General features: G+C 39.0%; 1 protein-coding gene across 1 annotated transcript in view; it reads right to left on the reverse strand.

Annotated features, from left to right (window-relative positions):
• LOC126175180 (probable cardiolipin synthase (CMP-forming)) overlaps positions 1 to 17,943 on the reverse strand; it is a 79,491-nt gene that overhangs the window by 23,992 nt on the left and 37,556 nt on the right. The window contains exon 4 of the mRNA XM_049921773.1: positions 13,187 to 13,316. Within this exon, the coding sequence (XP_049777730.1) occupies positions 13,187 to 13,316 (130 nt within the window). The remainder of the gene's footprint in view (positions 1 to 13,186; positions 13,317 to 17,943) is intronic.

The following is a 17,943-nucleotide window of genomic DNA, read 5'->3' on the forward strand; positions in this document are numbered from 1 at the left end:
ATGTCAACTGATGTATTCTCTGCAAAACATAACTTCGTTATACAGTAGTCTTTAAGGAGCTGTGACAAGATCCTGAAGAAGAGGTGTAGACATATTAGGGCATGTATAACAACTCTGAAATACTAGTATGTAATTTTGCGTACAAGCACTATAGGTTATGTCATGAGTTGTGATTTTTGTACACTATGGTCTGACTTCATGTATTTTAGCACTGATAATGGCTAGTCTTAGCCAAAATCTAAATCTGCTCTAATACAGCTAGAATGGAAATGACAACTCATTGTTGCTCTTTACTGTTTTGAACATTTTATTTACTGTGCATATACAGTATAGTTGTAAGAATATATTATTCAGTATGTAGGTGATGTGGAGCAGGGAGGTATATTCAGAGTACAAAGTTCAATACATAGAGCTCTCACCCTGACAATAACAGTGGCTGGGCTTGGATGACAGATGAAAGTACATCAATTCATTCTGCTTCACTTCTGTGCCCGATTTCATAAATCACAGTGGCTGACAAGTGGTAACAATCCAGTCTCTCAGCAATCCATGACCAGATGTTTCCAATGCGAGAGAGATCTGGAGAATGTGCTGGCTAGGGCAACAGTCGAACACCCTTTGTATTCAGGTAGGTCAGAACAACACGGGCAGCATGCTGTCTTGTTGATGGAGAATGTCTCGCAGACCTTGAACAGGGGCCACCAGCCTTAAATCATCCGAAATGTAACAGCTGCTGTCCAAATAACTATGTGAACCAGAGTTGACTGGCTTGTGTATTCAGTGACATCCTACATATTACACCAGGTGCTGACAAACACAATCTCGAAACGTTAATTCACTTCGATGTCTATTAGTATTTTAAGAATGGCGAGGTCATCAGCACCCTAATTCTTGTGGATACGTCCATTGTGGTGCTGTACGCAAAACTGGGAGTTGTCTGAAAAGATGAGATGGTTCCACTCCTGTGTTGTCTCGGGCTATCACTATTGGTGCGCCTTCAGTGTCAACAGAAGCCATAACAGTGGTTTGTTGCACTGATAGTCTGTGGTGTTCCAGATGCCGTCGCACACTCTGAGTGGATTCATATCTTGCTACAAAGAAGTGCAGTTACTGACTCAAGGTTCATGACGTGGCTGCACAACTGATGGAACAATAAGTCTTACTTCTTGGGCACTAAATTGTGTGAGGACACAGAGATTCTGCATGGCACTGAGTATGCCCTCTTGACCCCACTGATTCTATATTTGCAAGTGGACAGTCATGGGATTCTGGTGAAGCAATATTGCAGAATAATAAATTGCATTCTCAATGACTCACAATCTTGTCAGTGTCGAACTGATAGACATTTCTCCATCTTATATGAGGCATAACACAATCTTCTCACAAACAGGCAACATTAAAACATGATTTCTGACTAACAAACCCACTGTATAATATTTCCTTACATACATAATGTAGGTGGCATTACTCCTAAGTTCTCTGTATAGTTTCACTGAAATGCCATTGTTTATTTGACAGACCTATGCTCCATGTTAGACTGCACATCAAGTGTAGTGTGTGGCCAATATGTCAGTGAAAGAAATTCTTCAATCTCTTGTTGAACAGCAGTGAACTCTCACCCACCAGCAGTAGCCAGGGTTCACTGTTGTTGACACAACCCTACAGTTTCCACCAAACGATTATTGTGTGAAAGGTTGGCATACATATAAAGAATGCCTTCAACAACTTTTCCAGCTTTAGGAGTTGGGAACTCCAACATGTGTGAGACTTTCTTTACACCAGGGATTTCTCCTTGTGTTTATCACCTTCTGTGTCAGCTGACTCCTCTTCAGGAACCTGCCAGTCTCTCTTTTAATGAAATGTGTCAGTTGCTCTCTACTTATCACTGCGAATATACTCCTGTTATTGCTGCTGGGCATTGAGTTCTACCGCTGTCAAAAGTAGCCGCATCAGTCATACAGAGTTGGGGCAGTGAAAGTTCACAGGCTCAGCCGCCATTGCCAGTTTGAAGCTCACTGTTACTCATATGCTGATTTGATGATTCATGATGCTACAATGTGCCCCTCATACAGGAGTTTGGGAAAACCTTCCTCTCACAGAGGTTTTGAATATTTCCCAGTTTTCTGAAATATCTAGAGAGGCAGGAAATGGGATAGATGCTTGGTGTGAAGAGCCGCCACTGCTTATCCTCCTCAGCTGCTGTTGGTTAGCTCATGGGGGGAAGACAACATTGCAGCCAAGCAACTGTGGTTTCCACAATGCATGGGGCAGCATTGTGCTAAACAGCAACAACAGTCACCGTCACAACAGCTGCCTTGTGCTCCTTTCCTGTTGCGCCCTTATCGTTTTGTTCAACATGAGCAGGCCGTGTGCCGCCACATGCAACCATCGTAAAAATAAAAAAAACTGCATCTGTATGCACTCACAATCTCATTCACCAGACATGAACATGGATGTGAACAGTGTTTCCCAAGTGATGGTAGCCCAAACGAACTCAATATTGAAATATGTTGGTGACTTACAACAAACAACAAATACCCATATTAGGATAGTTTTCTACACCTGTAATGTATAAAGCAGTTGTTCAGCCTTTGATCTTTCTAGTGGTGGATGATGCTGAAAACTTATTTGGATTATGCACATTCAAAAATTTTGGCTACTCTATTTCTGACAAAGTGCATCTGGTACCAGATCAAGTTCCGTAATGGCCTGGGTACGTTCTACTCATAATATTCCTCCTTGTTTTCAGAAGGTCTAGGACTGCTACTGATTTTGAGGCTCACATCACAATGAAACAAGTGGCGTGCCCATTTTTTTTCAAGCCTACCCAATCCCAATAGCTCTACAGGAGCAGGTCAAATTAAAAATTGGTAGATATGTCTTTGGGTGTTATCACACCTGTGTCCACTAGTGAATGGTCTACTCCACTGGTGATAGTCGCAAAACCGTTGATACTTGTCCCTTACCCCTTCAGGATTAGTGTGGGTTTCTGACAGCCAATATTTTTCCAAAACAGACTTGTCTGTGGCCTACTTGAAACTGCCTCTGTATTATGACACCAAATGTATCCTTATAGTGAACATTCCCTTTGGGTTATGCCAATACCAGCACCTGCCATTTAATATAGCTAGCGCACTTGCCATCTTCAAATGATTTTTGGAGCAACTCATGGCCTCCATGGTAGAATGCATTAAATATCTGGTTGATAGTGTGGTTTTCAGTTTCTCAACAGAAGAACAATTGTAGAACTTTTGTGCCTTGATCATGGTGCTGCAGGCAACCGGGTTGAGATGTAATTTGGATAAATCACAATTTTGTTCAGCTGTCTGCTTGGTTATGAAGTCTCACATGCTGTGTCTAGCCTTTATACCAGCACATTGATGCCACTGTTGTCTCCTACCAATGTCAAAGAGTTGCAAGCCTTTCTCGGAAAGATTGCATACTACCACAAATTCCTTCTTAGCTCTTAGCAGTGACTTAGCCCCTTCATGCTCTCTTAAGGAAAGGTGTTCCTTTTAACTGGTCGCCACATGTGAGCATTTTTTAACTCCGTTGAAGTCGAAATTACACTTGGGACCTTGCTTGGTTACCTTCCAACTGGGCTAAAATTTTGTGTTGGCTACAGATGCCTCACAGCAAGGCCTTGGGGCCATTTTCATGCACAAATACGCGGATGGTTCCGAACATCCTATTGTGTGTGCTTCCAAAACCCTGAATCATGTGCAACAACACTATTCACAGATATAAGACCTCTTGTTACTGTTTATACACTCAAAAAATTTCTAGTTTTTCTATGTAGTTCTAAATTTCATTTGAATACTGATCATAAACCTTTGGTTGCTCTTTTCCATCCTTCGGCATCATTACCAGACAAAGCAGCCCATCGTCTGCAATGGTGGGCTCTGCTTTTGTTGTGCTACAACTATGAAATTCATTTCTAACGTACAGCACGTCCTGTTAATGCAGATGCTCTTAACAGTTGACTGGTCCCAATTCGGCATTTGATCAGGATGAACTGCTATGTTTCCATTTAGATGATGAAGCCCAAAACCTGTGGACGGTTTTCCCATTCCAAGTTCTCGGATTTTGGCAACTATCATGGCCAATCATATCTTACGTCGGTTGTTCAATTTGTCCGCCAAGGCTGGCCAGATAAACTGCTGGGCTGACTGTCAGATCCTTTGCACAATTATTATGTTCTACACCACCACCTCTCACTTTCTGATGGTATGTTACTGCTGGCTATAGAAGGGTCAGCGGTCAGGCTTGTGATAGTCTGCATTGTGGTGGGGCAACATGCACCCTCTCTTTCTGGACCATTGGGATGTTTCTCGTACATATTTGCTAGCCTGCTGCCACTTGTTTTGGTCACCCTGCTGGAGACCCTGCTGCCCCACAAGGATGCCTCCACCATCTGTATTGGCCCCCAGCTCCTGCTCCAACTTCGTTCCGAGTGCCACCTCCTCTGGGCGGCATAGTTGGTACCAGGCCAATTACATTTCTGCAGCCCCCTTCTCTGCTGCCTCCATCACTGTGTGCCTGCGTGGAGGTAGACATGGATATGGCACCTCCAGCATCAGTGCTCCTTTATGGTCTCTTACGGATGAGTGTGCATCGCACCTGTACCACCATTTCGGACCCTATTCATGTGTGACGGCATGACACTTGCTCCAGCAGTCCTCCCCATCTGATCCAATGAAGATGTGGATATCTCTATGGTGAACATTTTTCCCCAAGGGTGAAGGGGTATTTTAACCCTATAAAGTGAGTGCGCAATATCAAACAGTGTGCACCTCCATGACCAGGCTAAAGAGGCCACCTCACAAGGACATTTGCCAAACAGCCTTGTATAGGCCCGCACACTGGGGCCACGGGGCGAACAAATGTTTATTGACAGATGTATGCTTCATGTTAGACTGTGCATCAATAGGTGTACTTCTTGGTTAAGTGTGTTTGTACTGAATACTACTTTGTTCATTGTCTTAGTATACCCTGCAGGAAGGTCCTAAGTTGCCATTCTGATATTGTGTTTGTGCAACATCAAAACACTAATCATATGCATATCCTAAAAAGGAAAACACTTTGTAGGTTACCAGCAGAAATTACACTAGATGATTAAATGTACACTGTACCATAACTATCTGATTATTTCAACAAAAAATTATCTGACTTTTGCAAAAATACAGAACACCGCATCATTTAGCAGGTGCTTTTGTTGGAACACCAACACAAGATGTATCACCATATGTCCCTCAGTTAATCAGATATTGTTACAACAAAAACAACATCAATACTTATCTTCCACACAGAATTAGAAGGTCCAGATTTCCTAATTGTAAATAGTAACCTGACAATATTTGCATACATTCTTCTAATTTATTCTTTCCTGATGCAATTTTTCATAGTCATTGATTTCATTTTGATGGTAAACTGAAACCTAGCCTTCAGTATTACAATTCAGTATGAAGTGCAATAAATATATAAACCATAACTATATTGATGACAAGACAACCACTCTGCTTCATCTTGCACTGTCCTTAACATAAAAATGTAACAATCCATGATGCCAAACTCATTACTAGAACAGATATTTCCATAAAACTGTAATGAAAAATTATATATCACAAAAACTTAAGTACAACAGTATGTTTTACCAAAATGAGGAAAGTTTGTTTTCTTAAATATTTTGTTTTTGTACAAATATTTGTAAAAATATTAATTGTAAACAATTAGTCCTAAAAAATTCTAATTTTCTACTAAATAACATAATTATTTACTAACATTTACACAGGTTCTGCCTCAAGAATGATGTTTTTTAGTTGATCAAGTTACTTTGTAATTATTGTTGTGGTCTTCAGTCTGAAGATTGATTTGATGCAGCTCTCCACGCTCCTCTATCCTGTGCTAGCCTCTTCACCTCCAAATAACTACTGCAACCTTCCGAATACTCAATTGATGATCCCACGATGTCTCAGAATGGGTCCACCAACCAGTCCCTTCTTCTAGTCATATTGTACCACAAATTTCTTTTCTCCCCAATTCTATTCAGTACCTCCTCATTAGTTATATGATATATCCATCTAATTTTCGATATTCTTCTGTAACACCACATTTCAAAAGTTTCTACTCTTTTCTTGTCTAAATCATTCATGGCTACACTCCAGACAAATACTGTCAGTAAAGACTTCCTTAACTCAAATCTACATTATTCAATGTTAACAAATTTCTTTTCTTTAGAAAAGCTTTTCTTGCAACTGCTAGTCTACATTTTATATCCTCTCTACTTTGAGCATCATCAGCTATTTTGCTGTCCAAATAACAAAACTCATCTACTACTTTCAGTGGCTTGTGCCCTCATATCTAATTTCCTCAGCATCACCTGATTTAATTCAACTACGTTCTTATCTCCTTGTTTTGCTTTTGATGATGTTATCATATATCCTCCTTTCAGTATGCTTTGTCCATTCCATTCAACTGCTCTTCCACATCTTTTGCGGTATCTGATAGAATTACAATGTCATTGTCAAACCCCAATTTTTTGTTTTTTGTTTCCTTTACTGCTTCCTCAATGTACAGATTGAATAACATTGGGAATAGTCTACAACATTGTCTCACTGCCTTCTCAACCACTGCTTCTCTTTTATGCCCCTCCGACTCTTATAACTGCTGCCTGGTTTCTGTACAAGTGGTAAATAACCCTTTGCTCTCTGTAGTTTACCCCTACTATCTTCAGAATTTCAAAGAGAGTTTTTCTGGTCAAAATTGTCAAAAGTTTTCTCTAAGTCTACAATCACTAAAAATGTAGGTTTGGCTACAAGTTTCCCACATTTTTTTGTATGCTAACTTCAAAGCTAATCACACAACAATATTCTGGTGGCTAATTTAATATTCATTTCCCACAACATTTTGAAGATTTTGGAGGGGTATGACCTAGAGTAGGTGAAAAGTGATGAAAAATGACAGAAGAGAGACACTTGTGTAGCAGTAACATTCATAAAATTTGGAGAAAAGAAACTCCGCAGAAATAGAGAGATAAAAGTTCACAGCAGTGCATGCTTCTGTAAGCTAGCTGTGTGATGTCTTTAATATTTTAAACAGTTATAAATTAGCAAAATATCAGAAAAAGCAAGAACTTACTAGCTCTGTGAAGAATTGAATAACTCATCAGAAGCTTCAATACAATCAGTTTTGGAGCCTGGGGTCGAACTAGATGACAATAAAGGGAAAGAGGAAATCTTAAATCCTACACTTCATGCTAACTCTACAGTTTCATCATCTAGCTGCTGCATAAATAAATGCCATACATAACCACCTCTGATGCTTAATATCAACTGAAACTGAGACTCTGAAACAAATAAGTGTCAGGTGAAGAAAAATGTTGGTCAGGATTTACAGTGACTATGATGCAGCTGTTAGCAGTGTATATACTACAAAGAAAATCTTGGAAACGCTAAAACTGTGTGCTGGAATGAGATTCAAAACTGTATCCTTGTCTTTCCCAAACAAAAGACTATTGATTGTAGAACACATACATGCCTCCATGAATAACTCAAAATTTTAAATTGTCTTTTACTTCCCTCTAAGCTATATGGCTCTAACTTTTGACTAATCACTTGTGTCACAAAAAATTTTGAGAGTACCTGGGCAAAAGCAAGGACTCAGGTTTGAATCCCAGACCAACCCAATTTTTACTGGTCACAGACGTTAACCCACTTCATGAACATCTGAAATTCTCATTTACAGTTTGCTATTAATGCAGCAGAATGGAAGTTCATGCAGATGAGTAGGAAAAACAAACTTGCAATGTTTGAATATACTATTAGTGGAGTGTTGCTTGACACAGTCATGTCAATTAAATATCTAGGTGTAACATTAGAAAGCAATATAAAGTGGAATGAGCACTTAAGGATGATAGAAAGAAAGGTGAATGGTTAACTTCAATTTATTGGGAGAATTTTAGGAAAGCATAGCTCATCTATAAAGAAGATCATATATAGAACACTAATACTAACAATGCTTGAGTATTGCTAAGTGTTTGTGATCCCCACCAAGTTGGATTAAAGGAAGACATCAAAGCAATTCAGAGGTGTGATGCTGCGTTTGTTACTGGAAGGTTCAATCAAGACACCAACATAATGGAGATGATTTATGAATTCAAATGAAAATCCCTGGAGGGAAGATGATGTTTTTGCAAAACACTATTGAAAAAATTTAGAGAATTGGTATTTGGGGTTGACTGCAGAATGATTCTAATGTCGCTTAAGTACATTTCACATACTGACTATGAAGACAAGATAAGAGAAATTACAGCTTGTATGGAGGCACATACACTATCATTTTTCACTCACTCCACTTGCAAGTGGAACAAGAAAGGAAATGACTAGTAATGGTACAAGATACCCCTCCACTATGCAACATATAGTGGTTTATGGTGTATGTACAAGTATGAAGCTGTAGTTGTACATGAAGACAAATGAGACACTCTGCATGAAATTACTATTAATTCACAGGGTAAAAATGTAGATGCCAAGGAAAAGTGCAATTTACCCAGTTTCTAAGAAGTTTGCCCATGTTTCCACATTTCTTTTGAACAGATGGGTAAACTAAGAGACCAATATTGTTAAAAATTGTTGCTGGATGCTGGAATATATCCAGAGTTGAAGTATCCCACTAGGTCAGATTATAGGAAGAGACTGAAGAAATTCAAAGGCAAGCTGCAAGATCTACCATTACAGATGTGCAAGTGCTGTAACAAATATTTCTGAAAAGACCATGCACAGAATCACAGTTTGGGGGGGGGGGGGGTGCTTGGTTTCTATTTGAGCTGGGAACAAAGGGAAAGACGTTTTTGGTTTAGCCTGGATCAGCAGCCATTTGCATATCTTTCTGAACATCTGTTTTAGTGTAGCTATGTTACAGAACATTAATGAAAGTTTGAAAGACGAACTGGGGCTGGTACTCAGGCACATTATGTGAATGATTTAGTTCATTTTGCAAAAGATTTCAGTTGGGCTCAAATTAATTCTCAACTAGTGGCACCATTTGTACATGTACCGTTCCGATGTTACGTGCAATGACACGCAAAAAGCACATTTATCTGGAAGGCTTTGGAAGTGTGCCACTTCTATACTTTAAGCTTGTATGAATCGTTTCAAACTTTTCACAAAGGTAGACAAATGATTAAAGTAAAAAAAAAAAAAAAAAAAAAAAAAAAAAAAAAAAAAAAAAAAACTAAAAAAAAAAAAAAAAATTATTCAAGAATCTTTACTCGTTGTCAAGAGACAATGATTTAAAGTCATGCAAAATGCAGCACACATTTGTCTGTGAGGTTTCTGATGTGCACCATGTACATACTTTGAACTTTTATGAATCAGTTCAAACTTTGTGCGAAACTGAATAAATGGATGAAGTCAATACAATTATTTTTCCAATAATCTTTATTCATTGCTAAGATGCAAAGGTTTAAAGTCAAGCTTAGTGAACAGAATGTGCAGAAATGGTTTAAAGTTAATAAATAAATAAATAAAGAATGCATTTGTACAATAAAATTGAAAACTCACTTTCAAAACTCTAGTTTCATTCAGATTGTACACGCAAAAGACATGATTTTTGTGAGGTTTTTATGTGCTCCAGATTTTATGCGCAATAGACATGTTTTTCTGCGAGGGTTGTGAAGTGCACTATTTATATACTTTAAACGTGTATGATTTGGTTCAAACTTTGCATGAAGGTATAAGAAGATAAAGTCAAAATGAATTTACTTCCAATAATCTTTATCTGCTGTTGAGATGCAGTGGTGTAAATTCAAGCTAAATGGAGCACATAAAATTCGTACTTATATGAATTGAGTGCACAGTTTAAAGTGAAATAAATAAATGCATACATGCATTATTACTATAAAACAGGAAACTATCTTTCAAAACTCTAGCTTCATTTGGACTTTATGTGCAAAAAATACATTTTTTGTGAGTTTTTTTTTAACACACACCACTTCTATGTTTCAAATTTATGCAAACTGGTTCAATTTTGTAAGAAGCTAGATAAATACATGTAATTAATTGCAGCCCCGTTGTTTTGTGAAAGCTTTATCCATTGCCACAATAAAGCAACATGGTTTGAAAGACAATAAAAAACCTATACCAGATCACCCATTGCTCAAGTCAACAAAAATCCACATAGATTGACAAGCTTGGTGATCTAATGTCAAAATTATGATATAGTGAAAGTTGGGAACCATAATGAAAAATGCTCCATGCTCCTCTCATAGCCAAAAAAAGGAAAATATGTCCTGGGCAGAGTTAGGGATGTATGGGGTGGTTCGAAAAGTTTTCGGACTGGAATACAAAAAAAGTACTTACATCAATGAAACTTTTTTTATTTTCAATGTAGTCTCCTTGTAGATTAATGCACTTGGTCCAACAATGTTCTAGTGCCTTGATCCCATCTCAAAAATGAGTTTCCTCCAGGACTGCAAAATAGTTGTCAATTACATCTATCAATTCTTCGTTTGAAGTGACTCTTCATCCACCAATAAAAAGTTTCAGTTTTTGGAAGATATGGAAGTCTGACGGAAGTCAGGTGAATAAGGCGGGTGTGGCAACAATTCATACCTCAGTTCGTGTAATTTTGCCATGGCAACAGCACCTGTGCGGGCGCGCATTCTCTTGGTGGAGGATGACTTTCTTCCTTGGTGAACCTGGCCTTTTTTCGCATATATTTTGTTGCAATTTGTCCAGAAGGTTAACACAGTATTCTCCAGTAATTGTTTGCACAGTGGGTAGATATCTACAAACAGAATCCCCTTCACATCCCACAACACTGATGCCATGACCTTTTCCGCCAAAGGAATTGTCTTTGCTTTCTTTGGTGGCAGAGAATCAGCATGTTTCCACTGCTTTGACTATTGTTTTGTCTCTGGGATACAAGGGATACATTAGTGCTCCCAAGTTTCATCTCTGTTCACAAACTGGAGCAATAAATCTTGTTTGTTTCTCCTAAAACGGACCAAACATTGTTCTGAAATGTACATTCTCATGCATTTTTGATCCAGCATCAAGAGTTGTGGCACCCATCTTGCAGATATTTTTTTTTCATTTCTAATTCTTCAGTTAAAATATGATATACCCTTTCAGACAACATCTGACAAGCATGAGCAATTTCACGCACTTTCAATTAGTGATCCTTCATCACCATTCTGTACACTTTTGCAATGATTTCTGGAGTAGTGACACATCTTGGCTGACCACTGCACAAATCATCATCTAAGCTCTCCTGAACAAATTTAAATTCGTTTGTCCACTTGGCAACAGTTGAATATGAAGGAGCAGAGTCCCCCAGTGTGTTCCAGAAATCGGTATGAATGTCCTTTGCTTTCATAGTTTCTTTAGGAAGTACTTGATCACTGCTTGAATCTCAATTTTTTCCATCTTCGCAAATCACTATGCAGGAACAACAACAGAGCCACGTCACCACCACAGCTCTCTTCCAAGAGCACTGACATGGCAAGTGTTTAAAGGCAACAGTCCAATGAACATCACGTGAACAACTCGTTGTTCTAGCACTGATCTCTTGTGGTGATTTCGAACTATTCAAATCACCCTCGTAAAAGAAGGGAACTAGCGTTTTGATTTATCTGGCACCTTCAAAGACATTTAAATGAAAACATCTTCACATATTCATGCTGTTTTACTAGTTTTCCAATGTGAGTTCTCCTAGTTGCAAGGTGTTGGCACATCTGCATCTTGCAATTTATTAGCTAAAGACCCTAAACCGATGCCCAAAATTCAGAAGATTCATCAGCATTAGTAAACAATACACACCCTAAGAAGAAGAGAAGAAGAAGGAGGAGGAGGAGGAGGAGGAGGAGGAGGTGGAGGAGTGAGGAGGGCGGGAGGGGGGGGGGGGGACGGGACATGATGCACCATGAAGGAATTACCCAAATGTGGCAGAAATTGGTAGATGTGATGTACATGTACAGGCAAACAAATGATTACAATTTCACAAAAAAATTAATGATTTATTCAAGAGAAACGGCTTCGCAAACTGGACAAGTTGATAACACATTGGTCAACCGCTTGCCTTTGTGCAAGCAGTTATTCTGCTTGGCATCGATTGACAGAATTCTTGGATGTCTTCCTGAGGGATATTGTCCCAAATTCTGTCCCACTAGTGCCTTAGATCATCAGAATCCCAAGATGGCTGGATGGTCCTGCCCATAGAGCTCCCAACATTCTCAACTGTGGAGATGTCCAGCGACCTTGCTGGGCAAGGTAGGGTTTGGCAAGCATGAAGACAAGCAGTAGAAACTCTTGCCACATATGGGCGGGCAATATCCTGCTGAAATGTAAGACCAGGATGTCTTGCTACAAAAGACAACAGAACTAGTACTGTTGACATACCTCTGTGTTGTAAGGGTGCCACAGATGACAACCAAAGTGGTCCTGCTATGATGTGAAATGGCACTCCTGTCCTCGTCATCGGACCGTAAGGCAGGCAACAGTCAGGTTGGTACCCCATTACTCTCAGGGGCATCTCCAAACACATCTTTGGCCAGGAATCTCATTGACTGGAGTAGAACTGTCTTCAGATATGAGTCCTGCTTCAAACTGAGCCATGATGACCAGTGAAGATGTGTCTGGATACGGTAGCCAGAGACAGTGGTCATATGTGTGTGAGCTGCATTTGTGTGAAAGTGTATTTTGTATGTTGTCTATTTCAGAAGGCCTTCTGGCCAAAAGCTTACATGTTTAGTAGTCCTTTTGTTGTGCCTGTCTGCGACTCAGCATCTCTGCTATATGGTGAGTAGTAATCTATCTTTTTCATAACATTGTCAAAGGAGGATAATAGTTTATTATTCTGTTTATGATGAAGTTACTAGAGATTGAGCAAAATTCAAATTGTGGAAGGGTATGGAATGGAACTGGTTATCCCCTCCATTATTCTGATACGATGTTTGATCATACCTGGAATCTTCTTCTTCTGTTCTCTCTCTCTCTCTCTCTCTCTCTCTCTCTCTCTCTCTCTCTCACACACACACACACACACACACACTCAAATACCTTATTCATAATAATAAAAATGATTGTAGTACATCAATAAATAAGTAAAATAAAACATATTTAGCACAGTGTATACTAGTGTCAAAAGTGACAAATTATGGAGCTTTATCTTATTTTTCATTACTTACTTGGAATGTATCCAGCATATGTAAGTGTTAGAAACAAACATGCTATTAGGACTTTGTCTGCCAAGGGATCAAGAAAACTCCCAAATTTTGATGACTGACTTGGGTATGTCCGAGCTATCCAGCCATCAACCTGAACAAAATAGGTATAAAAATTATTTGCATTGTCTCAATGAATGTTAAAGGATGAATTAAGTACTTCTAACAGCAAAAATTCTCTCTGAAATGCTCATCACTTTCCTTTCTCAAGCAATTATCATATGAGTTTATTGTGATCCCAAGTCAACTTGAGATATAAATATGTTAGCATTTTTCTTTAAGGTCAACAATCACAAGGAGGACTTATGAACTGAGACGAATTGGTTTTTTTGTCAGTTTCAAAATGATTCCTGAAGTTATCCCAGCATATTGAATGTTTGATGAGGTTTCGGGATTGCAGCCGAATCACATTGACTTCTTGCCATTATATTTCAGCTGGCAATCTTCCAGCCACCTTCAGGTGAGTGCCCATCACTGGAGAGTGCAAGTTCCTGGCGCCAGCTTTATAGCAAAAGCTTAGTGCGAAAACGCATGTGCATTGGCATCCATCAAGGGAGCGTCCTCTATTGAATTCCGTGCCCTCTGGAAATACTGTTCTATATGTGGTGCACATGCGCGTGCATAAAGGTCAGAATGCGCATTTGTGTCACTAAAATCAGGTGTCAGACGTCACCAGACGTGTCATTATGAATAAACTGTCTTCTCTCAGAAGAAATAACAGATCACAAGGACCCAAGCCTTGTCCAGTTGAAAACCGCCATCACGATTTATAAGATTTTGTGATAGGTGTATCTCTGCAGACTGTTTAATTACTGAATCCCAAAAAGATTTCATTGAGGCCAAGATTTTTGTGGCAGAAAAATCCATAGCGTGCCCTGTGGTAATGCAGCGCTCAGCTACAGACGACTTACTGGGCTGCGAAAGGCGAGTGTGGCGCTCATGTTCAATGCACATTTCATTTACTTTGTGTGTCATCTGACGGATGTAAGCTCTGCCACACTGGATGGAATTTGGTAGATTCTGGTCTTCTGCAGACCCAAATAGTCCTGTACCATCTTCGAGGAGGCGATGGCATTACAAATCCAGAGGTTGGACAAACTACGCAATAAGCGAGCGAGACTGTTAAGTTCTCTGTGTTTTTTACTGAAGTGTCAGGACAATCACCTTATTCTGAAGTTTGCCAGAGTGAGACATTTTATCCAGACTGCTGCTGCAAAATTCATTACATGAAAGGCAAGCTTAGCACTAGTGAAGGAGAGGATCCGGTTTACTTGCCGTGAACCAGATATGATATTGAGACAGCTGTTTCATCTGCATATAGAGATTGCATCCAGCCTGCCATCACTTTCCTTCGCATGAGTTGATGGCGTGACTTGGGCGGACTGGGTCCATAAAGAACTTTTCAGTTTTCGAAGTTCGTCTTTCGCAGCCCAGTAAGTCAGCCGTAGCCGAACACTGCATTACCACAGGACACAATATTAATTTTTTGCCTCAAAAATCTTGGTCCCAGCGAAAACTTTTTGGGTTTCAGTAATTAAAGAATCTGTGGAGATACGCCTAGCACAAAATCTTATAAAGCGTGATGCCATTTTCAACTGGACAAAGCTTGGGACCCAGTGATCTCTCTAATTTCTTCTGAGAGAAGACAGTTTATCCATAATGACACATCTGGCAACATCTGACGTCTGTTTTTAGTAATGCGAGTGCACATTCTGACAGAGGGCAGACAAGTAGTTTTCATCTTTGCGCCACAGATAGAACAGTATTTCCAGAGGGCGCAGATTTTGATAGAGGACACTCCTTTGATGGTCGCCAATGCGCATACGTTTTCATGCCAATTTTTTGCTATGAAGCTGACACCAGGAATTGCAGTCTACAGTGACTGACACTCACCTGAAGATGGCTGGATGATTACCGGCTGAAATATCGAGGCAAGAAGTCAACGTGATTCGGCTGCAATCCTTAAACCAAATAGAACAGTTTCAAAATTTGTTGGGCAAATTAAGTTGTCCAAGTTACGACTGTCATTTTGTGTGCTTTTATGCAACGGCAACAGTAACTTGCCTGCAAAGTCTGAAATATTGAGGTTACCAGTTTCACTATGGAGATCTAAAAGGTCACATCATTTTTGTTTGTTCTTATATGGACATCAAGGATTTTATCAGACAAAAGTTAATTCGTACTTGATGGTTATTATATGCTCTGCAAGCCATTTTGCCCACTATAACCCAACATGTGTTTTATTTGTAAGAAATTCCAGAGATATCTTTTGGTATAATATTTTATTTTGCCAAGCTGAATTACTGCTGTCCTTACTACCATAAAATAAATTTGTATATTTGATTAAGATACTGACATTTACAAATTCTTTGCATAAGCAATATTTTATTAGGTACATAAGCAATATTTTATTAGGTATGTAAATACTGTGCAATCATAGTATGTACCATTTTGCGTTTTCCTGAATTTGGTACCCACGTTTACATATTTTACACTGTCAATTATAACAGCTGCAGCACAATATTTCCTCTGGGACATCTGTATCACTATCTTTTACACCATCAGTATAATCACTTCAGTTTTGTGGCTGGTATGTAATATTCAGCTCAATTCAATGTGCTGAAAGGAGTTTTCTCTGTTAATTCTTATTTATAATACACATTGTGAGTCAGCATAATCATCGTTGAGTAGATAATTTTGAACACATACAAGAGGAATATAAGGAACAATGCTTGGTGCTGTAATAATGCTAAAATACAAATTATTTTTATGAAAACAATGACTGATCCATTCCCTAGCAGGTGTGTTCATCTCCACCCTCACCTACTCACTCTCTGTAATGTTAAATTTGTAGGTGCAGAAAGTCCAAACAGACTAAACTTTCACCAGGATATCTCAGATATCATAAGCAGAATTGAGGATTTAAAAAAAAAAAAAATCTAAAATACTGAACTGGAGCACACATGAAAAGAGAAAAAATCGATCAGAAATTATATCCCAGCTTCTTGGATGACAATGTACAGTATCTCAAGAGTACCAGCAAACTATATTAACTAGTTCAAATATACTAAATAAGGAATTATAATTTCTTTGATACATCTTGCAATCGAATAACAAGTGACAATATAAAACTGTAATGTTTGAATAACAAATTAGCCTGTATGTTTTTGTGCCAAGCAAGCTATGGATAAACATACTCTGTATAAAATAACTGAAAAGCAAGTAATGAATTACTCTTTGCTGTACTACATCACACAAGCACAAATTTTCGATGCAAAGAGTTGCATTTGCTTTACTTTAACATACACAGCAACATAATATTCAATAAATGTAATACCTGTAACCAAACCAATGTGTTTTCTCCCCAAAAGTAATGCATGTAATGCATGTTGATGAAGACACCCAAACATATTTATGTTATGAATGAATACAGAAAAAACAGAAACTGCATCAAAGAAGCTTCAGCTTAGAATCTATAATGGCACTACCTGACATTACTATGAAAACCAAATAGCTGGCACAACATTACTGTTGCCTGCCGTCTTGCCGCTACTCAGTCTGGTCATCAGGAAATAAATAAACAAGATCGAGCCCCATTTTCTTGTGTGTAACTCACTTTTATATGAGTGGCAACAACTCAGGACCTGTGATATTTCCAAACAGGACTTTGAAAATTTTTGTAATTGGGAAAAAGTGCTGGTTTTTCAATCACGGTACACTTACGACAACTAATAATATAAAAGCATACAGGAGCTAATGACAGCTGTGCTACAGGCAGTGCAAGTGTTAGTGAATATAGCACGAATGTCTCCTGCACCACTCATGTTTATGACTTTCCTACCATTTAATGAATCAAGAGAGAAATGGGACACTTAGCGCCGACACTTGCAGTAACATTTTCAGCTTGCCAAATTTCTGACATAGAAAGACAAAACACCACATTTTTGTCAGGAACACCCAAACTGTATCTCAAATGCAGAAACTAGGGCTGGAAGAATTCTAGCACAACTTGAGTGCCCTAGAAATTTTGTGTTATTACAAGAACAGTTTTTGAGGAACAAATATTATTGCAGCCAGGTTAGAATTCTGGCAACAGAAAAACTGTCCCAGTCAAACTTATGTGGACTGTGGAACTGACATGCAAGGTTTAAGTAGGAATTGCAATTTCAAATGTTTGCACAGGCAGAATTATGTGGACACTCTGACCAGGGACAGTTTAGTGTCTTGCCCCCAACTTGGAAGTGAGAAACTACGTACTGTCAGCACCAGATCCTTCTCTGGGGGAAGTAATGTGAATACCTCAAGCTTATGAAACTGTCCATTTAGCCCACAGTTTATTTATGATGGAGGATGATGATATAGCAGTCAGCTCTCTGACACTGGTCATGCAGGCTATCACTTGCTACACAGACTGTACAACCTTGTAAACTATTATGCCAGTGGTGGCAGGCCACATCAGTAGCAGTGCAGGTAACCAGATTTAAATGTTGCTTCCTTCGCCAAGTATGCAGCAAGTGCCACCATTGGTGCACACGAAGCCACAGGTGCAGGAAGAAGAGGCACTTGTGAGAGGTATGTTATAGCAGTTCCAATGCAGATACATCAAACCTATAGAAGTGTACCAGGTGAGTGATAAATCTACAGAACTGTGAATTTCTAAGGATGCAATTCAATGGCAAACCCCCTTTGAAATTACTTCTGCATCCTTGCTAAAACAATCT

Source organism: Schistocerca cancellata, chromosome 1 (genome assembly GCF_023864275.1).
Source record: "Schistocerca cancellata isolate TAMUIC-IGC-003103 chromosome 1, iqSchCanc2.1, whole genome shotgun sequence".
In the NCBI taxonomy this organism is placed as follows: domain Eukaryota; kingdom Metazoa; phylum Arthropoda; class Insecta; order Orthoptera; family Acrididae; genus Schistocerca; species Schistocerca cancellata.